This window comes from Sciurus carolinensis, chromosome 10, assembly GCF_902686445.1.
Source record: "Sciurus carolinensis chromosome 10, mSciCar1.2, whole genome shotgun sequence".
Lineage (NCBI taxonomy): Eukaryota > Metazoa > Chordata > Mammalia > Rodentia > Sciuridae > Sciurus > Sciurus carolinensis.
In genome coordinates this window covers 50,782,467-50,810,385 of record NC_062222.1, presented here as the reverse complement: position 1 = coordinate 50,810,385, position 27,919 = coordinate 50,782,467, and the positions used below count along the sequence as shown (strand labels likewise).

The following is a 27,919-nucleotide window of genomic DNA, read 5'->3' as shown; positions in this document are numbered from 1 at the left end:
CAAATACACAAAATTACAACAGATCCACACCAAGGCACATTATAATGAAAATACCTAACATACAAAATAAAGACAGAATTTTAAAGGCTGTGAGAGAAAAGAACCAAATTACATTCAGGGGGAAGCCAATACGGATATCAGCAGATTTTTCAATCCAGACCCTAAAAGCTAGAAGGGCCTGGAACAACATTTTTCAAGCTCTGAAAGAAAATGGATGCCAACCAAGAATCTTATACCCAGCAAAACTTACCTTCAAATTTGACGATGAAATAAAATCATTCCATGATAAACAAAAACTAAAAGAATTTACAAAAAGAAAGGCAGCATTATAGAACATTCTCAGCAAAATATTTCATGAGGAAGAGATAAAAAACAAAGAAGCAAATCAGCAAAGGGAGGAATTATCCTAAAGGAACTGTCAAATTAAGGAGGAACCAAGATGTGTCAAAAATTTTAAATATGAACCAAATGACTGGGAATACAAATCATATCTCAATAATAACCCTGAATGTTAATGGCCTGAATTTATCAATCAAAAGACATAGACTGGCAGATTGGATTAAAAAGAAACATCCAACAATATGTTGCCTGCAAGAGACTCATCTCATAGAAAGAGATACCCATAGACTAAAGGTGAAAGGATGGGGAAAAACATACCATGCACATGGACTCAGCAAAAAAGCTGGAGTATCCATCCTCATTTCAGATAATGTGGACTTCAAGCCAATGTTAGTCAGAAGGGATAAAGAAGGACATTTCATACTGCTTAAGGGAAGCATAAATCAGCAAGATATAACAATCATAAACATCTATGCCCCAAACAGTGGCTCATCCATGTATGTTAAACAAATCCTTCTCAATTTTAGAAACCAAATAGACCATAACACAATAATACTAGGTGATTTTAACACGCCTCTTTCACCACTGGACAGATCTTCCAAACAAAAATTGAACAAAGAAACCATAGATCTCAATAACACAATCAATAATTTAGACTTAACAGACATTTATAGAATATACCATCCAACCAAGAGCGAATACACTTTCTTCTCAGCAGCACATGGATCCTTCTCTAAAATAGACCATATATTATGCCACAAAGCTAATGTCAGCAAATACAAGAAGATAGAGACACTACCTTGTATTCTATCAGATCATAATGGATTGAAGTTACAAATTAATGAAAGAGTAAAAAACAGAAACTACTCCAACACCTGGAGATTAAACAATATGCTACTATATGATGAATGGATAACAGAAGATATTAGGAAGGAAATTAAAAAATTCTTAGAGGTAAACGAGAACAAAGAAACATCATATCAAAATCTCTGGGACACTATGAAAGCAGTACTTAGAGGAAGATTTATTTCATGGAGCGCATTTAATAAAAGAAGTAAAACTCAAAAAATAAATGACCTAACACTACAGCTCAAAGCCCTAGAAAAAGAAGAACAGACCAAGACCAAAAGTAGTAGAAGACAGGAAATAGTTAAACTGAGAGCTGAAATCAACGAAATTGAAACAAAAGAAACAATACAAAAAATTGACAAAATAAATAGTTGGTTCTTTGAAAAAATAAACAAAATTGATAAACCTTTAGCCACACTAACAAAGAGAAGACGAGAGAAAACCCAAATCACTAAAATTCGGAATGAAGAAGGAAATATCACAACAGACACGACTGAAATACAAAAAATAATTAGAAGCTATTTTGAAAACTTATACTCCAACAAAATAGAAAATTTCGAAGGCATCAACAGGTTTCTAGAGACATATGAATTGCCTAAACTGAACGAGGAGGACATATACAATTTAAATAGACCAATTTCAAGTAATGAAATAGAAGAAGTCATCAAAAGCCTTCCAACAAAGAAAAGTCCAGGACCAGATGGGTTCTCAGCCGAGTTCTACAAAACTTTTAAAGAAGAGCTCATTCCAATACTCCTCAAACTATTCCAGAAAATAGAAGAGGAGGGAACTCTCCCAAACTCATTCTATGAAGCCAATATTACCCTGATTCCTAAACCAGACAGAGACACATCGAGGAAAGAAAATTTCAGACCAATATCCTTAATGAACATCGACGCAAAAATTCTCAACAAATTTTAGCAAATCGCATACAAAAACATATTAAAAAGATAGTGCACCATGATCAAGTGGGTTTCATCCCAGGGATGCAAGGTTGGTTCAACATCAGGAAATCAATAAATGTCATTCACCATATCAATAGACTTAAAGTCAAGAATCACATGATTATTTCAATAGATGCAGAAAAAGCATTTGATAAAATACAGCACCCCTTCATGCTCAAAACACTAGAAAAAATAGGGATAGTGAGAATATTCCTTAACATTGTAAAGGCCATCTACGCTAAACCCATGGCTAATATCATTCTAAATGGTGAAAAACTGAAAGCATTCCCTCTAAAAACTGGAACAAGGCAGGGATGCCCTCTTTCACCACTTCTATTCAATATCGTCCTTGAAACTCTAGCCAGAGCAATTAGACAGACCAAAGAAATTAAAGGGATACGAATAGGAAAAGAAGAACTCAAACTATCCCTATTTGCTGATGATATGATTATATACTTAGAGGAACCAGGAAATTCCACCAGAAAACTTTTAGATATCATAAGTGAATTCAGTAAAGTAGCGGGATATAAGATCAATGCACATAAATCTAAGGCATTTTTATACATAAGCGATGAATCTTCAGAAATAGAAATTAGGAAAACTACCCCATTCACAATAGCTTCGAAAAAAATAAAGTATTTGGGAATCAATCTCACAAAAGAGGTGAAAGACCTCTACAATGAGAACTACAGAACACTAAAGAAAGAAATTCAAGAAAACCTTAGAAGAGGGAAAGATCTCCCATGTTCTTGGATAGGAAGAATTAATATTGTCAAAATGGCCATACTACCAAAAGTGCTATACAGATTCAATGCAATTCCAATTAAAATCCCAATGATGTACCTTACAGAAATAGAGCAAGCAATTATGAAATTTATCTGGAAGAATAAAAAACCCAGAATAGCTAAAGCAATCCTTGGCAGAAAGAGTGAAGCAGGGGGTATCGCAATACCAGATCTTCAACTCTACTACAAAGCAATAGTAACAAAAACGGCATGGTATTGGTACCAAAATAGAAAGGTGGATCAATGGTACAGAATAGAGGACATGGACACAAACCCAAATAAATACAATTTTCTCATACTAGACAAAGGGGCCAAAAATATGCAATGGAGAAAAGATAGCCTCTTCAACAAATGGTGCTGGGAGAATTGGAAATCCATATGCAACAGAATGAAACTAAACCCATATCTCTCACCATGCACGAAACTAAACTCAAAATGGATTAAGGATCTCAGAATCAGACCAGAGACCTTGCATCTTATAGAAGAAAAAGTAGGTCCAGAGCTTCAACATGTCGGCTTAGGACCAGACTTCCTCAACAGGACTCCCATAGCACAAGAAATAAAAGCAAGAATTAATAACTGGGATAGATTCAAACTAAAAAGCTTTCTCTCAGCAAAGGAAACTATCAGAAATGCGAAGAAAGAGCCTACAGAGTGGGAGAAAATCTTTGCCAATCATACTTCAGATAGAGCGCTAATCTCCAGAATCTATAAAGAACTCAAAAAACTCTACACCAAGAATGTAAATAATCCAATTGACAAATGGGCTAAAGAAATGAATAGATACTTCACAGAAGAAGATATACAAGCAATCAACAAACATATGGAAAAATGTTCAACATCTCTAGTAACAAGAGAAATGCAAATCAAAACCACCCTAAGATTCCATCTCACCCCAATTAGAATGGCGATTATCAAGAATACAAGCAACAACAGGTGTTGGCGAGGATGTGGGGAGAAAGGTACACTCTTACATTGCTGGTGGGGCTGCAAATTAGTGCAGCCACTCTGGAAAGCAGTGTGGAGATTCCTTAGAAAACTTGGAATGGAACCACCATTTGACCCAGCTATCCCACTCCTTGGCCTATACCCAAAGGACTTAAAATCAGCATATTACAGAGATACAGCCACATCAATGTTCATAGCTGCTCAGTTCACAATAGCCAGATTGTGGAACCAACCTAGATGTCCTTCAATTGATGAATGGATAAAGAAAATGTGGTATATATACACAATGGAATATTACTCAGCCATAAAGAATGATAAAATTATGGCATTTGCAGGCAAATGGATGAAACTGGAGAATATCATGCTAAGTGAGATAAGCCAATCTCAAAAAACCAAAGGAAGAATGATATCGCTAATAAGTGGATGATGACACATAATGGGGGGTGGGAAGGGTTAGTGTTGGGGTTGGAGTTGGGTTTAGGGAGGGGGGCAGGAATGGAGGAAGGAAGGACTGTATAGATGGAGGGGAGGAGGGGTGGGAGGGGAGGGGGGGAAGGGAAAAAAATGGCAGAATGAATCAAACAACATTACCCTATGTAAATTTATGATTACACAAATGGTATGCCTTTACGCCATGTACAGACAGAGAAACAACATGTATCCCATTTGTTTACAATTAAAAAAAAAAAAAAAAAAAAAAAGAATACAGAAAAGAGAAAGGATTAGAGAACACCAACATTTAAGATGCAGGAAGTCCGGAATTTAGAGCACAGGTGGAGGGAGGGAGGAAAGGACATTTGCAGGCTCCGGTCTAAGGGGGAAGGCGAGGGAGTTATCAGCGGTGTCCATGAGCTCTACAAGATAAAGGACAAGCTGTTCTGCTGGGAGTGAGAACAGGGTAGGAAGAGCTGAGTGTCTGCTCAGAACAAGAAATAGTAGTAAAGGCAGTAGAAAATAAAAGAGTTGACCACAAGCATAGAGCAGGGCCAATGAGAACAGTAACCCCATGAGACTGTGGGTTTCTTATTTCCCTAGGAGGACTTGGCCGCTGGAAGGAGGTACAAAAAAGAAAATGTACCAGTTGGCTTTCATCAGTATTAAAGTTTCTGTCTGGCTAATAACCAGGAAGCAAGACAAGGCTTTGTAAACTTGTTCTGTAAAGGGTCAGATGGTAAATATTTTAGGCTTTGCAAACCTCTGCTACAACTCCTCAACTCTGTCCTTGTGGTACAAAAACAGTCACAGACAATGTGTATGTGAACAGGCACAGCTGTGTTATTTATCAGAACAGGCAGTGTGCTGCAGATTACCCACCCCTGTTTAAGGGAAGGAAGTAAAGATAGAAAAGATTGAGGATCAGAGGAATCAAGAGGCTCAAACTTTTCAGAATTGAAGAACTAGTCGCTAAAATGAAATTTTATGGCATGAATAAAACAAAACACACGTTAGAATTAACACAGTCTATAAAACAAACCTTCGAGCCTATTTCACAAACATCAATAGGATCATTATCTCCACAGCAGTTTGTGTTCTTATCTTTTTGATGGGGATCTTCCCAAGTCTAAGGGGAAAAAAAAAGAGACAGAAATGTAGGTTAATACTCACTGTAATGCATCTTAATCTTTCCACATGATCATGAAGTTTTACAGCCAGTCATAATCCAAAGCAAAAATTCTCAGAAATTACATAGGCTCAAGGCCAACATGCCAGTACGTCCCTAAGCATCATAATAATTAAAACAGATTTATAGTATTTCCTCCCTTCTGTCTCTCATCCGTCTGTATAATCACACTGAAAGTGGGTGGTATTTCCAGACACACTTGCCTTCCAAGTTTAGTCAGTGACTAAATTCACATTCACTCTCAGAGTTTCAGTTTGGAAGTTCCCACTGTCTAGGCCCTTGTTTCTGCGTATCCACTGATGCAGCATTTGTGGCTTCTTGTCACTCTCTGCTTCCTCTGACATGGTAACAGCACAGGGGTCTAGCTTTCTGTGTTAAAAAATAAACTTCTATTCTTCAAATGACTTCCACAAGTAGAAACACATTTTTCCCCTCATAAACAACAACAACAAAAAGACATTATACATTACAGAAAAAACTATTTTTGTCTCAATTTATTTCATTAAAAAAATCCTCTACCTTTGCCATTAAATCTCAAGATCTTGCCAAAAGCATGCAAAGATGTCAACTCTTCAGTTTACAAAAGTTTGTTTGGCTACAAAACACATGTTGCATTTTTATAAATGAAGAGCATAACAGAACTTGGCTATCAAGTTTAGATACATGCTAGGTATTGCCCCTTCCCAAAATCTTCATAATTGCCTGATTCTGAATGGAATTATAGAAGTTTGCTAAACTTATCTTCAATTTACATTGTAAGGGATGCAGAGATTATGTTATTTCAAGATTCTGTTTATCACCATTATGTTGAATTTCAGAATACCTAAGTTTACTTTCTCTAATTTTATGTAGATAACTAAAAATGGACACTTATTTACAATTAAACCCTAAATAAACTCCAATATTTTCCTTGTAGTACTAATTATAGTACATCCAGGAATAAACTGACCCAATCTTATTAAAAAAAGAATCAGGTTCAAAAAGGTTTCATTGTCTCAAATGTGCTAACCTTACATACATAGGTGACAGACACTTTCTAAGTCACACATACACATCTGTGAGGAATGTACCATTAACCCTATTTTGCAGATAAATAAACTGAAACACAGTATTCAAGTTGCCCAAGTTCACACAGCTTCTAAATGGTAGAGATGGGATTAGAATTCATACTCCTAATCATTATCTGTAATGTCCAAATTTTGATAACAGTAACAATTCTATTTTGTGGTTCTCTTCTTTTAAATCTCCTTTCTTACTCTTAGAATCTCCTGAGTACATATTTTTGTGGAGTTCTGTTTTTTCCTACTCTTCCCATTATTGCTATTCTTTTCTTATTTCCAGGCATCCATTCATGTAGTAACATATTTATGAGAACCCACTCCAGGCCAGAAATAGAAATGAACTGGACACAGTCAATATCCTGGTTAGTGTCATGTTAATAATGGTGTAGTGTATGTGATGACAAATGCTATTTAACGTGCTGGGGAAAGCAACATGGCATCAAGGCATAATTGGAATCCGACAACTTAGATTTAAAAACAAAACAAAACAAAATATCTGAGACTTGCCTCTTTTCTAATCCAAGAATCCCCTCTGAACCCCCTTTTGACCCCACTCCTACTCCCAGAGTGAACATTAGAAGTCAAACTGGCCTAAAGGAGGACAACTAGATCTTAATCCTATCTCAGCAACAAACCACCTTGACTAAGACATCTAGACCTCAGTTTCTTCAGCTAAAAAAAGAATGTTCAAATAAGAAAATCTTTAGGTATATCCTAGCCTTAAAACTCTGGGATTGTTAGTACTTATTCTTAGTTTGCATGCGTTTACAAATTCATGAGCTAATTTAGCCCATTTTGATCAGCATTAATTTTAAGAAAGCCCTTCTTTCTGGGGAGACAAAAACGGTCTTCCTATAACTTGTATAGAATCTGGTTTGGGTGGGAGGCTTTGCTTGATGGTTGGTCTGCATTCCCCTTAGAACTCCACTTTCAATATTATCTAACAATTTAGTTCCTACTGTTGAGAAAATAAGTACACAAATTCAAAATTGTTATATAATGTTGTTAACTTTAGGGCCACTTCTTCACAATTTTCCATACCAGCAAAAATATCCAGACTGACTCTTTCTATTTCTACTTCTGCCTTTAATAATTTGTCATCTATAGCTTTTGGTTTTATTACAAAAAGAGACATATAATAAATAACCTAAATTTTAACTTTAAAATATAATTTCATCAGAAGAAATCTTGATGAAACTTTGAGCATGCCCTCTTGTGGAGGTTTAGGTATATAACTAGGCAGAGAAACAACTAGAAAAGCAGTCAAGCTTGGGAAGATAAGTCAAGATAAAGTTCAAAATCTTATATTTATTCATAAAACTGATGAAAAATTAGTATACAGAATTTAAAAATAACTTGTACATCTAAATAAGAAGGGTAACCCAACAAAAATGGGCCAAAGACATGAACAGGTAATTCAGAGAAAAAGAAACATAAATGACTTGTAAATTTATGAAAAGATACTGATCAAAGAAATATAAATTAAAATCACAATGCAAGCCAGATGAAATGGTGCACGTCTATAATCCAGTGGCTCGGGAGGCTGACGAGTTCAAAGCCAGCCTCAGCAAAAGCACAGAACTAAGCAACTCAGTGAGTTGCTTTTTTGCTTAGTATCTAAATAAAATACGAAATAGGGCTAAGGATGTGGCTCAGTGGTCAAGTGACCCTGAGTTCAATCCCCAGTACCCTATTGCAAAAAAAAAAAAAAAAATCACAATGCAACACAATTTCAAATATGTAATAAAATCTGATAATACTAAATACCAGTCAGGATACAAAGGTCCTTGAAACTCTATATATTGCAGGTAGGAATGTAAATTGCTACAACTTTTTAAAAATATTTCTATTAGAGCACCATAGTTATACATAATAATGGCATTAATTTTGACATATTCATACATGCATAATTTGCTCCATTGTAATCCTCAGAACTTTCCCTTTCCCACCCCTCCTTTCTCCTCCTGATCCCCTTTCTATACTCTATTGCTCTTTCTTCTGGTTTATTCATTTTTTGAATTGGTGCATTATGCACACAAAAGTGGAATTCACTGTGATACAGTCATACATGCATAATTTGCTACAACTTTTTTGTAAAAAATTTGGGAAGTAAAATAGGTATATAACTCACAATTTGACTCTTAAGTATATGCCTAGGAATATATTCTATGGATACAGAAAAATATTAAAAGGGCCCAAGAAAGGCATACCCAAAAGCTATCAATAGGAAAATAAGGTGATACACAAAGTATGACCACATGAAAATGAACAAATTTGGAATACATGTTATTCATCTAGCTTAAAACAGACCTTATTTATCCTCATGCAAGTGTTTGAGACCCTTACCTTATACACTGGCATGCTTTTGATCAACCTGCTCTGGTTCTTAGATCTCTTTGAAAATCACTGACCTACACAAAGCTGTACATATAGGTGGGTCTTGAGAATTCCTTATTAACAGGATTCCTATCACTAAGTTAAGGAAGTAAGAGCTACTCAACCACTACCTGTTCTTTTCCAGCGTTAAACTGGAAGAGCAAGAGTCTTTAACAGTTCCTTTACCATCAGCAGCAACAATGGCATCATTGAGTTAATATTACTGACAACTCGCTATGAAGCTAAACACTCTCTTTGATCTACTTGTTTATTACAATAACCTTGTGGTGCAGTGGCATGATCAAACAGGCCTGGAGAGATTCAGTCACTTGTCTCAGGCTCTGAAACTGATAAATGATACTATATAATATTGGGGATCAATGAATCAAATTTATAATAATAAGTCCATCAGAATTATATTGACTGAAGAAGTCTTGAATTTAAAGTAAGTCTCTTTAATATTATCTAGACAAATATTCTAAATATTCCCTCAGAGAGATATAACACTGGAATAAACTGTTATAACTAAGTAATATAAATAAATTGGGGGAAGAAAACTCAAACTCCGAGGAAGGCACTATGTGGGAAAATTGTTAAGGTTAAGAATCTGGACAGTTAAAATTCGAAATAATGACAGCATACTGATGAGTCATAAGCTGAACAGACATTTCTACTTAAGAGTATTTTGTTGCTTAAATGTTCTTCCAAGCAGTTGGCTTGGTAACTGCTCTTGACAAATTTCCTGCTGCTATAAAGCAAATCAGAGGGAAACAAAAATTCAATAGTTGTATACGCCTATGAAACTAAACACATACAATGCATTTATTAATTTATTCTTATCACAGATATTTACTGATCATCAACTTAGTACCAGGCACTAAGCTGGTAGTTGGGATATATCCATCAACAAACCAGACAGAATCCCTGCTCTCATGATGCCTTCATTCTGGTTAGAAGAAATTGACAATAAATATAATAAATAAAGAAAGAGGAATAAGACTTGAGGTGGCCAAGTTATGAAGATGGTGACTGTGCAAACATTTCAGGGGGTAAGCCATGTGCATATCTGAGAAAGTGTTCCAAAGAGAGGACACAGTACCTGTGAAGGGCTGAGGTGGAAGTGTGCCTGTGCATCCGAGTGCCAGCAGGGAGCGAGGGAAAGGGAGGAAGAAGAGAGGGAGGAGGACAGTAAAGACAACGTCAAAAAGGTAAATGGGACTAGGGGCTGGCTTTCATTTTATAATATCCTTTCCCATAACCAATCTGCATAATTTCAACTGTGAAAAAAACATTCAATTTTAGTTATTTTTACTTGGTAGATAATGAACACATGCAGTCTATAGTGTTCATGCACAAGCATGAGCACGTGCGTGCACGCACACACAAGATCAGTTTGGATATCTCTGGTTAAATATGGCAGAGAAAATGCAGGTCTACTTCCTCTCCTTCACCTCTGTTCTGGCCACACTGTCCTCCTCCTGCCTCAGCCCTTATTCTTGCTGTTTCCTGTTGGACTGCTCTTGCTCTTAATGTCCAGGCGACTCGTGTCCTCACTTTCCTTAGATCTTAATTCTGCTGTATTAAGAGAAGAACTACTGCACCTAACAGTCTAAGATCACAGAAGAAAAGAGCACCCTGAAAATTCAAACAGTTAGAGGAATACAAAAATTTAACAGGACAGAAAACTATGTAAGCTTCTTTAGTTTTTGCCTTCTGCCTCACCCCTTCCCTTCTTGTCACTAGATCCACTTTATTATTTTTTTCCATCATAAAATAATAGAATTAGTAGGTGTTAGTATCACTTATTATGTTACACTGTAACCACTGACTTAGCTGGGAATCGCCCCATTCAGGCTATAAATAAGTTCAGGAAAAGGACCAGATGGTAATAAAAGTACTGGTCACAATAATAATAATAATTATAACTCATTTGTGTTCATTATACAGGATTCCAATACAACAAACTTATTTACCCTCAACACAACTATATGTAGTAGGCATTTTACGTTCTCCAGTTTACAGAAGAAAATGAGACACAGAAGACAAAGCATCCTACCCAAAGTCACGTCACTAATGATTCCCACGTTCACATTTACTATGCTGCCTTGATCTCATATCTGCATCTCTTCTGTCTGAATACCCAGCATTCAATACACTGCCAGCATATAAATTCTTAACACACGTTAAAAGGCATGAACAATACATGAACTTTAGTTTTCCCCCAATTGTTCTATTTTATATGTCTGTTTATGTTGTCTCTGACTCAGTGGCTTTGGGCCTTTCCCTCATCCATAAGCTCTCTCTCTCAGTATCCCCTAGGCTTTATAGATTTGTTTAACCTTGCACTGTTGGATTAAACAGAATGTCTATGTAGGCATCTGACAAGTCAGAAAACCTGTTTTCATGGTTTCTCATTCTTAGCACTTAGCACATCATTTCAGCAGTGCCCCTTTAGCCAAAAATGTAACCAAGTAGGTGGTTCAACTGCATCAGAGGCAGCTGACTCTTTAGAAAACAAGTCTCTTTTCTTTCCTTGTGAATGTTTATTCTACATGAGCAGCTGTTTTTCCAGGATGGATAAAGCCAGAACCCCCACTCCCTTCTCAGAGACTTCCCCAATAGCATTTTTGGATTTAATGTATAATATTAAAATTAATGAATAAAAACCATAAAAATTAAATCTCCAAAGAGAGGATCAAAAGGGTTCTATAAATGTCAAGGTCAATGTTTCTTTACGTCCTCACAACATAGACTTTGGATCCAGCATAGTGAATTCTAATCACTAAATAATCTGGAAGAGTTGCTGCTTAATAGGAGTGAGGGCACATGAGAGAAAAACAAAGCGGGCAAGAAAGGATGAAAAACAAACCGTAAGAACAACTCTCCATCAGTATTCACCCCCATTTTCCTTGTTTTCACTTGAAAATTGTAAATGCAAAACAGTTACTGATACAGTTATCCAGTCACAATGAGTTCTGAAAAAAGTTTATAACCTAAAAGATCTGTGTTTAAAAAATAAAATTCATCTTATCAGGTGTGAATGTGCACAAAAGTACAATTAAAGGCAGGACCTCAGATAAAGCCTGGCTTAAAATTTTTTCACTAACACTTAATAGTCAAGCCCAGAAAAAGAAATGTGCTCAAAATGTCAAATGTGAGCATTCTATATGCCTCACACTTGAAAAACCTGAGTATAGACATATATATGGTTTGAAATAAAATTTATTGATACAATAAAACTCCACATTAAAAACTTTTAAATTTATACAAATCTCTCAAACTGACATGTCCTCAGAACCAATTTAAATTCAAGTAACTCACAGGATTTACAGGGCAATTTTTCAGAAGACAGAAAAGTTTTACCATTATAACAAAAATGTTACCTGAGGGAGGGCCCCATAATTCCATATATAACCCTTGTGAGGGAAGATATTCGCCACATAGCGTAGCTTTCCATCCTTTACGTCTGGCTTAATGGGATTCAATGGCTCCTTCGTGGCTATCTAAATAGATCACAGGGGAAAAGAAAGGAGAGGGGGATGTGAAATGATTCATCCCATACCCAAGTAGTATTTCTTAAATCTGCCATTTTTCAGACTAAATATTCATATTCCAACTTAGTAATCAAAGGTGATTTAAAAATAAATGAAGCCAGTTCTTATTACTACTTTTATAGCACTGTGTAAGAGAAAGCTGTCTGGAAAGGAAACATCTAATTATATATTTAGGAACTAAACTATTCAAGCACTCCATTCTTTCTAACACAAATAATAACATCTTTGAAATGGCAAGAAAATAAAGATTAATCAACTTGCTTTTTGTTATTAATCTTGGGTCTCTTCTTACCAACAGTTTTATAACAGTTAACTCAAAGATTTTCACTATATACTGAAAGCCTCTCCTGTATGATCTGAAATAAGTCAACGATGCTCACTCTTGCCACTTTTATTGAATAAAACATCAGAGGTTCTTCCAAGGGCAATTAGGCAAGAGAAAGAAATAAAAGGCATCCAAACAGGAAAGGAAGAAGCGAAATTACCACTGTTTCCTGATAATACAATCATATTTGAATAAAAGTTTAAAGATTCCACCAAAAAACTGTTAGAATAATAAAGTAATAAAGTTGTAAGATACAAAACCAGCACACAAAAATCAATAGCATTCTATATGCTAACAAAGAACTATCAACATTTTATAGTTTCCAGTGTACAGGTCTATTGCTTCCTTGATTAAATTTATTCCTAAGTAATTTAGGGTTTTATTTTGCTGTTGTTGTTTTGTTTTGCTTTGCTTTGTTGTTGTTGTTGTTATTATAAATGGGATTGTTCTCTTGCTTTCTCTTTTGGAAAAAAATTAAGTGGGACACAAGTAAATGGAAAGGCATCCCATATTCATGGATTGAAGAAAAGTTAATAATGTTAAAATATCCACACTACTCAAAGTAATGTAAATTGGATTTAATGAAATCTTTATCAAAATTTCAGTCATTGCTTTAAGGTAAAAACAATCCTAAAGTTCATAACCATATTTTTATGGAACCATAAAAATACCTCTGAATTTGCCAAGGCAAATCACACACACACACACACAAAAGTGGACACATCATACTACCTAATTTCAAACTATATCACAAAGTCAAAGTAATAAAGCAGCATGGTACGAACAAAAATTTCTGAAACAATAACCAGTGAAATAAATTAGAAAGCCCAGAAACAAACCCACATGTATATGGTTAATCAATTTTCAAAAAAGGTGCCAATAAAACACAATGGGAAAAGGACAATCTCTTCAATAAATGGTATTAGAAAAACTGGAATATCCAATTTGCAAGAATGAAATTGAATTCTTACACCTCATACTTACATGAAATCAACATAAAATGGATTAAACATTTAAATGTCAGACAAGAAACTGTTAAACTACTACAAAAAAAAAATAGGGAGAAAATTACTCATTATTCTGGGCAATGATGTTTTTGGATTTGACCCCCAAAGCACAAGCAATAAAAGCAAAAATAGACAATTGCAATTACACCAAACTAAGAAGCTGGTGGTCAGCAAAGGAGACAAATAAAAGAGTGAAAAGACAACCTACACAATGGGAGAAAGTACGAGCAAACTACACATCTGAAAAGGGGCTGCTATACAGAACATATAATAGCAAAATAAATATATAAATTAATTAATTTTTAAAAATAACCTGGCTAAAAAATGGACAAAAGACCTAAAGTTCTCAAAAGAAGATACACAAATGGCCAATAGGTATGTAAAAAAATGCTCATCAATGCTAATCATCAGGGAAATGCAAATCAAAATCACAATAAAAGATCACCTCATCTCAGTAAGAATGGCTATTATCAAAAAACACTAAATAACAGGTGCTGGTGAGGATATGGAAAAAAGGAACCCAAGCATGCTGTTGGTGGAATGTATATTATTAGTACAGTACAGAAAAAAGCAGAGATCTCACTCAAAAAACTAAAAATAAAACTAGCATGAGATCCAGCAAAAAACTGGATATACATTCAAAGGAAATAGGAATGTGGAAGAAACATCTGCATGCCCATGCACTATTCACAAAAGCCAAGAAATGGAAACAACCTAAGTTTCCATCAACTGATGAATGGATAAAGAAAATGTGATACATATACACAATGGAATAGTATTCAATTAGAAAAAAAGAAAATGAAATCTTGCCATCTGTAACACATGGAAACAACTGGAGATCATTATGATAAGTGAAATAAGCTAGGCTTATTTCAAGTACCACATGATCTCACTTATATGGGAAATTTAAATGAGTTGATATCAAAGAATTTGAAAGTCAAACAGTGCTTGCCAGAGGCTGGGGACAGTACAGGGGAGGGACATAGAAGAGTCAATGGTACTAAGTTATGGTTAGATACAAGAAATGCTACTGTGCTATTGCATAGTAGGATAACAATAGAAAACAATAATGGACTATACATTTCAAAAAGCTAGAACAAAGGATTTTAAAAATTTTCACTATAAAGAAATGATTCATGGTAGAATGAGACAGACATCATTACCCTATGTACATGTATGATTACACGAATGGTATGAATCTACATCGTGCACAACCATAGAAATGAAATATGTACCCCATTTGTGCACAATGCATCAAAATGCAGTCTGTAAAAAATTAAAAAATAATTTTTAAAAAAATGATTCATGTTTGAGGAGAAATATTTAATCTGATTTAAACATTACACAACGCACACATGTATGAAAAGATCACATGGTGCCCTATTAATATGTATGACTTTCATGTTTTAATGTATCAGTTAAAAATAAATGCAATATAAAATTCAGAAAAAATGGAAAGTGGAATGGTGGTTACAGACACTGGGCTGTGGTGGTTCTGGGTAGAGAGTGGTCAAAGGGTACAAAATCTCAGATATGAAGAATAAGATTTTGTTTTGTTCTTGACACCTATTACAAAGCTCAGTGAATACAGTTAATAACAAATATGTGTTACATATTTCAAAATTGTCAAGAGAATAAATTCAAATGCTCTCAGCACAAAAAGTGATAATTATTTAAGGTGATTCATATGTTGATTAGTATGCTTCAACTTCTCCATGTTGTATTCATAAATCATAATCACTTTGTATTCTATAAACATAACATAAAAATTGTTCATTTGCCACACAATTTTATGCAATCATTCAAGAATCCAGTTCCACCAAGTGATTCATTTCTAAGTTACTTTCCTACCAAACATATTCATGTTGTCATTGAAAAAGGAAAAAAAAATTCCGAAGTTGTAAAATACTAAAAAAAAAAAAAGCTGAAGCCATGTTTAAATGAAGAAACACTATTTACAATAGGTAGAAATTTAACATAGGTGGAATCTCACACATCCTTGGTCCTCTATTTGAGGTGGAGTCTAGCAAGAAAGATGAAAACATTATACTTCAAACAAGACAAAAAGAAGACTTGAACACTTTTCCTTTCTATTAAAATGTTAACAAAAATAACTGATATTTTCCCAAATATAGATTCAGAAAACTATACAACTACAACTACATAACAATGCCTAATTTAAGCACTTCAAATACCACTTGCAATCACATCCCAAGTTACAGAAGTCTTAATTAACTAAATTAACTAAGGGCTGCAAATTAAATTCTGCTCAGAAACAGGGATCTTATCTAACTGAAGAAAGAACATAAAACACTGAAAAGCAAGAGATTCTTGATAGATTCATATCTCATGGAAAAGATTACTATTATTATTATTTCGTGTGTGTGTGGTATTAGGGATTGAGCCACATCCCAGCCCTATTTATTTATTTATTATTAGATTATTTATTTATTTAAAATTTTTTACAGACTGCATTTTGATTCATTGTACACAAATGGGGTACATCATTTCTTTTCTATGGTTGTACACGATGTAGATTCATACCATTCGTGTAATCATACATGTACATAAGGTAATGTCAACTGTCTCATTCCACCATTTTTCATACTCCCTGTCCCCCTTTTTATTTTTTTGAGACAGGGTCTTGCTCAGTTGCTGAGGGCCTCACTAAGTTGCTGAGGCTGGCTTTGAACTTGTGATCCTCCTGCTTCAGGCTCCTAAGCCACTAGAAATTTAAAATAATTTTTTAATAAGCTAACCGAGTGAACAATAAAGGTTGTTAGATAATGTTTATAACTTAAATTAGTCAGGAAAACAACTTCATTATAGGCAGGGTAAAAACCTAAAGGAGAATTAAGTTCTCAGAAACTAAAACTGTCATTAAATTTAAATAATGCTTCACGTGTGTCAATGAACTAAATACATCTCAAAAATCTATTTAAGGAAACCTTGAAGATGCAGGAAAGATCTGCCATCTTGTCAAAGAAATGTATGCATATAACAAACCATGCAGACAAAACTGAAAAAATTTAAATACACTCTATGTATAGTGTATTCTCAGCTTTGAATACTTTTCCTTTTTGAAATTTAAGTCTAAATGCATAACAATATTTCTAATTGTGTTCATTATAAAGAAGTCTGTCAATCATCTGATTCAAAATATTATGCCAAGCAGTTAAAAACAATGTAGATCATTGTTAAGTTAGCATTTTGATTTTACTTTTACTTAAGAGAATAATATATCCATACCTCCATTTTAGCGTTTGTCCACCGAGGTATTTCTACAACCATATTAAACAGATTCTGTAGTTTAAAAAAGAGAGAGAAAAATAAATAGAACATAAAAGTTTTTACTGATCTCTTATTTTTTCATTGGAAGAAACTTTTGCTAAATGAAAATCAGACTTTAAAATAATGTTTTAGGTTTTTATCCCACAAAAAATGCTCAGTGTCTGCATTATTCATCTACTTATGCCTTAAATTTCTTCTAAAAGTTGGAGAAGTTGTCTAACACACAGCAGAATTAAATCCTTCATCATCTGACCCCTACTGCAGTGTTTGACATTACCACATGACAGGAAGTAACCTTTGCAGGGGAACAGCAGAACTAGAAGGGAGTCGAGAAATGTGCTTTGATTTTCATTTTGCAGGTAAAATGGAGAGAGAGACGGGGTCCCTCATATATACATTTAGTCTCACACACTTCTCATCTCTGTTCCACTTAGCACAAGACTGTTAAGGAGATCAATCATTTATAAGAAAGTCCACAGAAAATTATTATATTTGAAAATTATAAAAGAATATTTATACTAAGTTACAATCATAATATAAAATTAAGGATGTCAGTATAGGTAGTTAGAAAGTTCACAAAGAGTTAGGCATGCCTTTCTAAATTTAGTAGGCTTAGCTAGCTAGCAATATCAGACTCCCTAAAATTACAAAAGAACTTTGTCTTCTTTTCTTACAACTGAACTTTGTAGGATTCTTAAACCAAGGAGAATAGTCAGTAAAAAAATTTTCCCACAACTTGCCTTACAAAGAGGAAGTCCTAAGGGTCAAGGTGATTTGCCTGCCATTTTGATATCTGTAATCAATGAGCGATTGTAAAGAAGACACGGTTTGAAACAGTGCTGCTCCAAGAGTGGCCCTGTATCAGGGCCAGTCTGCAAATGGGTTGGTATTTGATTCATTTAAAAACATCTGTAGTAAACTGACTGTAATTTTCATGTCTGTTGAATCTAATCATCAAAAATTAGAACTTGATGATGATAAATGTTGGTAAGGATGTGGGAGAAAAACTATGCTCATATGTTGCTGGTAGAACTGCAAATGGTGCATCCACTCTGGAAAGCAGCATGGAGATTCTTCAGAAAACTTGGAATGGAACCACCATTTCAACCATTATCCCACTCTTCAGTTTATACACAAAGGACTTAAAATCAGCATACTACAGTGATGCAGCCACATCAATATTTATAGCAACTCATTTCACAATAGCTAAGCTATGAAACCAATAAGGTGGCCTTCAACAAATGAATGGATAAAGAAAATGTGATATATACACACATAATGGAATATTACTCAGCCATAAAGAAGAATGAAATTATAGTATTTGCCAGTAAATGGATGGAACTAGAGAATATCACGCTATGTGAAACAAGCAACCCCCCCCCCCCAAAACCAAAGGCCGAATGTTCTCTCTGATATGTGGATGCTAACTCACAACAAGGGGCATGGGTGGGAAGAATAGAAGTATTTTGGATTAGACAAAGGGAAGGGAAGGAGAATGGAAATAGGAAATGAACAGAACATAACTTTCCTATGTTCATATATGAATATACAACCAGTGAAACTCCACATCATGTACAACCACAAGAATGGGATCCTAATTAAGTTATATTCCACATATGTGTAATATATCAACATACACTCTACTGTCATGTATATCTAAAAATAATAATTAAAAAATTAGAACTTGAATTACACTTTCCTAATTTCTCATTTAGATTGTATTTTTTTGAAAAAAACATCAGTTCACAGCAGATAGAAATAAACCAAAAAAAAGTTCTTTACCACTAAACATCTAAATAATTTAATATGCTTAATCATGCCACACATCAAAATTACCTGGTGAGTTTTAAACAATTGTGAAAAAAATAAAAAGAATGCCTAGAGACCCACTGCCCACCTATTTGAATTCAATTGGGCTGGGGTGTAGCCAGGGTACTGCTTATTTTAAAAATCTTTCCAAGCCATTTTGATATTCAGCCAGGGTTGGCTTAAAGCATTGCTAAACAAGAACCTGGGGGTTTCTTAGTGAAAGATAAAAAAGCTATTAATTCAAAGAATGTCATTTTCACAATTAAATGTAAATATATATTGAGCCACAAAAGTAATGTTGGGGGCTGGGGTGGTGGCTCAATGATAGAGCACTTGCCTAGAATGTGGGAGGCACTGGGTTCAAGTCTCAGCAGTGCATATGAATAAATAAATGAAATAAAGGTCCATCAACATCTAAACAAATATGTAAAAAGAGTAATGTTGGTTTTATCAAGTTTTTCTAGATAAGACTAAATGTCACAAATAGCAAAACTGCAAACCCATAACGAGGTAAACAAAGCTGAAAATGAATGCTCGACAGTGCTCCTCAGAAGTCAGGCTCATACCTATCCTAGCAACCTTACACAGAGTCCTGCTGGTATGTGTCATTTTCTATGCTCTTTCATGAGGTACCCCTGCACCTGTTTAAATATGTCTGAAGACGCTGTTGAAAAGAACCAAAGTAAATGGCAGATGTTCACATAATTTATTCATCCCTGAAAGCCTGGCTATAAGAGGACAAATGCATGTGGATGAGTCCTCAGAGATGACAGGAGACCATGCTAGCGACAATCGTTTTACACAATGACACCTACCAAACCACTCACAGACTTGAATTAGGCCAAAAGAACAATAGATGAAGAATAGGTTTGAATTTTAAGCCCGAAAGCCACACTCTCCTTCATCATTTTCTCCTGATCACTGCGGGCTCATTTCTAGCCTGCCTTTCTTCTCTACAGCTAAAATGCATTTGGCCTGTAATTTTTTAAAGCAATGTTAGTCTGGTTTTCCTAAGATTAGTGTTAATTATAAACTGACAATGGTCTGCCAGAATTTATTAGAAAACCAAAAAGATAAAAGGGACTCAAATCAAATCAGAAAGCTGTGCATATGGCAGGGTCATTTAACTTCTCCTTCAGCCCTTTTCTTTTTCTCCGTTTTTCTCCTTGTATTTTTGTTGCAGAAATAAAAAAGAAAAAGTAATGTAAGAAAAAGGAGTCACTACATTTTCTGTATTTGCAGAAAAGCTGGTGGGGGCGGGGGGAATCAGTCTTCCTTCCTCTCTCTGCCTTTCAAATAAACACATATATCAGATGGTCTCCAACACAGGAACCACAGGGTGAGAATTTTTAATTTGATTGTCTGAACACAGAATACGCTTTTACCATTGAAACAACTGTTTCAGGTTAATACACAAGTTGCTAGGAACTATAAGGTCTTGAGTCCCTGAGTCCGTTTGCCCAACATCTAGAGCAATAGTTCTCAAACTTCATGTTTAGGACATACATGAAATATCTGCTAAGCATATAGATTGTCCAGGGCCCACCAAGCAGCGACTCTGATTTAGCATATATGGGATGGGGACTGGAATGTGAATTTCTAAAAAGTGCTCTAAGTGGTTCCAGTGTAGATGGTTAAGGGCCATTTGACAAACTCAGATTTAGAAAAACAGAGAGGAATGGTAGGCAAAGGTTGTGGGAATGAAACAGCCCCCAGAGATATGTATGGAAATGGATTCAAACACCAGGGTCAAAAGTTTCAGTAAGGATAGAGAATACATGGAAATAAGGGCATAAAAGCAGAAAGTGGTAGGAAAAGCCGACTGGCATCAGCAGGATAAAAGGGCACCCAGAGTAGGAGATAGGGAAAGATGTCAATCAAATGTTCTGGTCCTATGTGAATAACTATAAAAGGTTTGACAGTCACATAGTTAAAAGATATATTTGGAATATACTTATTTTGGCCTATAGTTGGTATAACTTTTTATTCTCTTCTATTCCAAAAAGACAAGTTCCTCAATTCTGAAATATGCTCTCCACTATCTTCTTTATTATAATTTAAAAAAATAAACAGACTGATTTTCATGAGATATATTTACTTTAGATCATCTCCCGGGATAATTTGCTACTAAAATGTGGGTTCATGTTTTTTTGATTCTCAAGTTTTTTTACTTAAACTATGAAAGGGTAATGAAGTACCTAGGAAAGACAAATTCGGAGATGGGAGTCGTTACCAGGGGTTGAAGAAATGGGGAGCTACTGCTTGATGGACCTGAGTTTCACTTTGGGATGAATGGACGGTGGTGATGACTGCGCAACATTGTGAAAGTACTTCATGGCACTCAAATGCACACTTTTAAAAGCCTAAAATGGCAAATTTTATGTTATGAATATTTGACCACAATAAAAAAGATTAAATAGTGCTTTCTGCCCTGGCTGCCTTAAAGAGAGATTAGGAAAAGCAAACAAACAAGCAAACAAAAATCAGAATGCATATGAAAGTCTTGCAGGGAAAAAAACTTAGAAGCACTTTCACAAATGTAAATGATCATCAAGGTCTTTAACAGACAGTAAAAAGTGATTCTCAGAAATAAAAACTTTCATTATATACCTCATATTCATCATTTCGCGCTTTCTTTGTAGGAATGTCATTTTCCTATAAAAGAAAAGATGTACTTATGATTGTAATATTTCACAAAACACAGATGCACCGAACAGCAATAAAAGTATGCTTATTGTATATCCATTCTATTACAGAGGCTGTCCAGAAATCAGACTCAACAGAGATCCTACCAAGTGCCCACATGGTTTTTCCTTCAGTATTAGCATCTCCAGTGAACAGAGCATCAAAGTGTTTTACAAAATAAATTATCAGAAAAGCTAAATCTTTTTCAAGTATATTTTCCAAGGTTTTATAAAATAAGCAAAGGCTCTGTTCAGTCTTTAAGGAAAGACTGGCAGTTTCCAGTGATTACGCTTAAAACAGTCATTTCATTATTGAAATGAAACTCCAGGGAGCATGACTAACAAGCCATGAAAGTACTCGCTGCACCTCCTGCCTGTGAATTCTACCAAGGTGTGATTATTACGCCTCCACTAAGCACTTTTAAATTAAACCAGACTACGTGGTGTGTTGGGAAGGAAAATTATGCCATTCACAAATGCTCGCCCAGTATACGTAACATTTACATGCCAAAACGACTACTAATGAAGAAAACAAGCAGAAAAATAATTACTCCAGGTCAGCCTTGAAACATTATTTCTATTACTACAACTCTACATCCCAAAGTATAAGGTGAAAAAATTCCAATCATCAGTGGCTGAAAATTAGGGACACCTATTTATATAACCACCATATATCCTGTTATATTTTGTCCTGGCCTATTCTCAATTTTGCCCAATCCTGAATCTCACATTCCCCCAAATCCCTTCCCTTTAGAATACTGTGCCCACCAAGATGTTTCTATCTCACTTTCTTCTACTTCTGGCTCTCCCTACTACATGACTTCCCATTATTATGGTGTTATTATAAGATACCTAGACTCACTATGGTATGACCGACTACACTACCTGCTAGTCACTCTGTCCTACACTTCCCTTTTGGAACTTATTATCTGATTGATGGATTGTCTGTCTCCTCCAACTGAGTGTGAATGACACTTATACACCTCCACTGCACAACCAGTCCCTGAAATAGTGTCTGCCTCATAATAAACATGCAATGATTATTTATTGAATGAATAACAAATGCATGCATGCTTTAGCCAAAGCAAGGAGAGGTGTTGGGAGACAGGAAAAATTCAGGTTTAATAGTTCCCTGACTAAAACAAAATAAAACAAAACAAAACAAAACAAAACACATGGACATGTACACACAGAGAAACACTGAGTTATTTCTGCCATCTCTGGTTTCTTTCTCTCCCCAGATTATGTGAGCCCTTGTCCTGTAGAAACAGAGTAATAAACTCAAGATGTTGCATGAGAGAAGGAAAACAGTTCTGGAAATAAAGCAACTAAATTCAACCCCACCTCCACAACTGGTCTGTAATTGTAACCATGAAAGATGTTTAATGTCATTAACAAAATAAAGGAAATCACAGTGGTTCCAAAAGGATTGAGATAATGTAAGTTGAGCGCTGTGCACAGAGCCTGGCTAAGCACCACAAGCACTTAATAGATCCTACCACTGTCCCTATTGCCACTATTAATGACAGTTTGGTACTATGCGCTGACCCCACTTCAATATTTCACAGCTTCAGTGTCATGTGTGATATTCAACCTCTGAGGTGAGTAATACCCAAAAGGTCAAACCATCCTCCATCTAAAGTGGCCTCCTCACATCTTCAGGAGCTTCTGCCCTTACACAGAGCTCTCCACCATCCTAGAAAAGCCAACCCCATCAACCAGCCCCATACAATGTCAACCTGGAATATAGCACTGGTTATCCACTCAGCAACTGTGACCCCTTAGTGAATATGGCCATTGACTACTTGGATTTTAAGTCAATAAATTACAACTTAATGATGACCATTAATATCTCCTACCAAATATGTCACCATACCAACCAATCAGGAGGGACCTCAAAATACCCCAACAAATGTTTTTGAGGCCCTGTCAGTTCTTCCTACAATAGGGTCTTCCTATTCTTAACTCAGCAAACATCCTTTATACCCATACAATTGTCAACTGTCTGGGTTCTATTCAAACACTACCATTGCCATCCCCCTCACCCCCAGACTTGTTTTTCTAGCTCTTATTTCAGAGCAGTCAAGAAGTATAAGCTCTGTGGTCAGAAATGACAGTTTAAAACTTGGCTCTGGCACTTACTAGCTGTGTGATATTAGACAAGTCGATAAAATGCCTGTAGCCTTAATATTTTGAAGAAAATAAGAGCAACTAGTAAGGATTAAATAAAATATCATAAGTCCATATAGTGGTTAGCAAACTGAAATAATCCAAAAATTTAACTCTATTATTATTATTACTATAAGTCTCTTGTTAATTTCCTAAGTTATTACCTTTAATCTTCATTTCCTATCAAATTTCTTAAGTTGTGTAAACCACTCATATCCCTTTCTCCCAATCCTTTCTGGAAGAACACTATCCTTATGCAAAATTTAATTCATGAAGGAGACTTGCAATCCTGTTATGACTCCTCAGTTTCTCCTCCTGATCACCAACCACATTCTTTTTTCAAGGTGCTTCCAAAAAAATCATTTTATGGCAATACAAACTACCTATTTTCACCCCCAAGACAAATTAAAAAAATACCTCTTTAGAATCCACCTTTAGAGGAATATCATGAAAGGGGGAAATGTAGTGACCAGCTACATTCTCTGTAAAGGAAAGAATGAAAAACAGAATTAAATCAAGGGACACACTGTTCTTTATAGCAATGATACCCTCATCCACTTTAAAATTTACCCACCCTTTCAAAGGTAGCGTTAGCTCCCAATTTAAAGTTTAATTGAACTTTTAAAACTTGTTCCTATTTAAGGACCAAAGAAAAATAAATACCAACTCAATAATACTGGGTTGTTAAATCATTTACTTATCCCTATGACTTAAAACCCCCCAAAACAGAAAACACCTACAAAAATTAAAATCCAAACTATGAAAAAAATTTCACCTTTGAAAAGAGACTGATTACTAAGTGAACTAGACTAAAACTGATATCAATTTCCCTAGGAGAAATCTAATAATAGAATTCCCAATTTTCACCTATAATGCATAAGAAAAAAAGATCCAACGCTTCCACTCTATGGAAAGGAACAAATCATTTGTTTCCACTCAAAGTGGTAAGGATGTTAATGTTAAGCTTAAAACAAAAACAAACTTCAGTAACAAGAACTACCTTATAAGTTATAATGCAAATCAAAACCACCCTAAGATTCCATCTCACCCCGATTAGAATGGCGATTATCAAGAACACAAGCAACAACAGGTGTTGGCGAGGATGTGGGGAAAAAGGTACACTCATACATTGCTGGTGGGGTTGCAAATTAGTGCAGCCATTCTGGAAAGCAGTGTGGAGATTCCTCAGAAAACTTGGAATGGAGCCACCATTTGACCCAGCTATCCCACTCCTTGGTTTATACCCAAAGGACTTAAAATCAGCATATTACAGAGATACAGCCACATCAATGTTCATAGCTGCTCAGTTCACAATAGCCAGATTGTGGAGCCAACCTAGCTGCCCTTCAATTGATGAATGGATAAAGAAACTGTGGTATATATATACAATGGAATATTACTCAGCCATAAAGAATGATAAAATTATGGCATTTGCAGGCAAATGGATGAAACTGGAGAATATCATGCTAAGTGAGATAAGCCAATCTCAAAAAACCAAAGGTCGAATGATCTCTCTGATAAGCAGATAACGACACATAATGGGGGGGTGGGAGGAGTTAGTGTTAAGGTTAGGGTTAGGGTTAGGGAGTGGGGCAAGAATGGAGGAAGGAAGGACTGTATAGAGGGAAAAGAGGGGTAGGAGAGGCAGGGGGAAGGGAAAAAATAACAGAATGAATCAAACAACATTACCCTATGTAAATTTATGATTACACAAATGGTATGCCTTGACTCCATGTACAGAGAAACAACATGTATCCCATTTGTTTACAATAATAAAAAAAAGAAAAAAATAAAGTTATATACTGAAATATGTATTTAAAATACTTTTAGCTTCTTCTCTGGGAAAACACCAAATGGCGGATAACACTGGTGCAGCCAGAGGGCCTGGGGGGCCCCAGAATGGGTGGCCCCAGCAGATTCCGCGGAGGATTCGGCAGCAGTCTGCAAGGCCAAGGTCAAGGTGGGGGTGGGGGTCGGGCGGGGTCAGGGCCACGGCACTCGCAGAGGCAAGGCCGAAGACAAGGAGTGGACCCGGTCACCAAGCTGGGCCTCCTGGTCAAGGACATGAAGATCAAGTCCTTGGAGGAGATCTACCTCTTCTCTTTGCCTATCAAGGAGTCTGAGATCAACAACTTCTTCCGGGGGCGTCACTCAAGGATGAGGTTTTGAAGCTCATGCCTGTACAGAAGCAGACTCGTGCTGGCCAGCGGACCAGGTTTAAGGCATTTGTAGCTCTGGGGGACTACGATGGTCATGCTGGACTGGGAGTAAAGTGCTCCAAGGAGGTAGCCACTGCTATCCAAGGGGCCACCATCCTGGCCAAGTTCTCCACTGTTCCTGTGCGGCCAGGCTACTGGGGGAACAAGATTGGCAAGCCTCACACTGTCCCTTGCAAGGTGACTGGACGTTGTGGTTCTGTGCTGGTGCGGCTCATCCCTGCCCCCAGAGGTACTGGCATTGTCTCAGCTCCTGTGCCCAAGAAGCTGTTGCTGCTGGCTGGTACTGATGACTTCTGCCAGGGGCTGCACTGCCACCTGGGCAATTTCGCTAAGGCCACCTTCGATGCCATCTCCAAGACATACAGCTCTTTGACTCCTGATCTCTGGAAAGAAACTGTTCACCAAGTCTCCCTATCAGGAATTCACTGATCATCTTGTGAAAACCCACACCAGAGTCTCTGTACAGAGGACCCAGGCTCCAGCTGTGGCTACAACATAAGAGTTTTTATAAAAAATAATAATAATAAAGTGAATGAAACCTGAAAAAAAATTAAAATACTTTTAAACTATATATTATTTAAACAAATGCAATGACCCAATATGCAGTTGTACTGAACAATATCTGTTTCTAAAAGCTAGGCTGAATACAACTGTACAAAATTTTCACTTAATAATTTCCTAAGTTCATGTAGGTTTTAATTCTGTCCTGCTACCTCTTTATGCAGTTTTCTCTTGTTCTATTATACTTTCTTTTAGTAATCTCTGGATATCCACAGCACTTAAGTTGACATTCAATAAAATATCTGCCCAGAGAGGATTTGTTGAATAAATGTCTCCATTACTATTTCATTTTTTCCCCTCCAAACTGTTAATATTTCTTTTCCCACCCTGACAACAAGAACATGTACATAAGGTAGAGATAAAGTTGAAGCAAAGCATACAAATAGCAAAGCCTATAAAACTCTGACTATGATCTACAAGCCTTTTTTCATGAGTTAAAAGGATGTACCTTAAAAACAAAACAAAAATTTCCCTTAAGCATCCTACATCAGATTTCAACTCATTTACTTGATTTTCAAAGTTATCTAAGATCAACACAAGAACCAAATAAATAACATTACCAATTTTTGAATGGTCATTAGGCAGTGATTAATTATCAAATGAGTGAACAAACTGTCAGTGTGTAGACTTAAATAACCACATGGATTAGAAGTGATTTGGATCATGAAATAGTATTCATAAATAATAATGAATTAAAAAGAATAAAATAATATTTCTGGAAAAAATTAAATATATCCTTAGATCTCAGGTAAGGATAATGCTTTAATGGGTAATATTCCTGTAAGTCACTCAATTTCTCTAAAGCTTTATTTTCTCAATGGTTTCTTCCATTAAGTAATATACACTGACACAGGTATTTTAAATAAGCTTAAACACAAAGGAGTCCTCTCGGCACTCTTAGTCATTTCCCTAAGGAAGGATGAGAACTCATTAAAACTTACGCTCAGGCAAGTTTGAGAAGCACTGTCCATGTGTTGATTTTTGGCAAATAGAATGTTATAATTTAAGTTTCCTTTCTTGTTCGACATCTATTTTTTCTTATGCTTCTAATTACCTTTTTTGAATTATCTGTCACAATCATGTCTACAAATTATTCCAATACCTCACGGATACCATCAAAACTGGAATCCTCTCTTGCTGTCATCTGGACTGGATGCTTTCTTGGCATCCTAAGACTTTCTGTTTTCTGGGTCCCATGCAGTCATCTCTTTTGGTTTACTTCTTTGTTTTTCAGTAGCATATCCCTAACACGTGTTCTCTAAGAACAACTGCACAAGAGGCAGATTTCTCAAGTCCTCAACTGTGTGAAATATCATTATTTGGTCCTTACTCCAGATTGATGGCTGGTTGGGTAGGGAATTTTAGGAGGAAATTATG

At 35.8% G+C, this 27,919-nt stretch overlaps 1 protein-coding gene across 2 annotated transcripts in view; it reads right to left on the bottom strand.

The window, feature by feature from the left end:
• Positions 1 to 27,919, bottom strand: part of Ppa2 (inorganic pyrophosphatase 2) — an 82,575-nt gene that overhangs the window by 45,820 nt on the left and 8,836 nt on the right. Inside the window, exons 2-6 of one of the 2 annotated variants that reach the window (XM_047566924.1) lie at positions 24,180 to 24,244; positions 21,520 to 21,564; positions 17,059 to 17,112; positions 12,307 to 12,426; positions 5,340 to 5,426 (exon numbers count right to left, since the gene is read on the bottom strand). In XM_047566924.1, coding sequence (XP_047422880.1) covers positions 5,340 to 5,426; positions 12,307 to 12,426; positions 17,059 to 17,112; positions 21,520 to 21,564; positions 24,180 to 24,244 — 371 coding nt within the window. The remainder of the gene's footprint in view (positions 1 to 5,339; positions 5,427 to 12,306; positions 12,427 to 17,058; positions 17,113 to 21,519; positions 21,565 to 24,179; positions 24,245 to 27,919) is intronic. The other variant, XM_047566925.1, reaches the window with a different exon arrangement.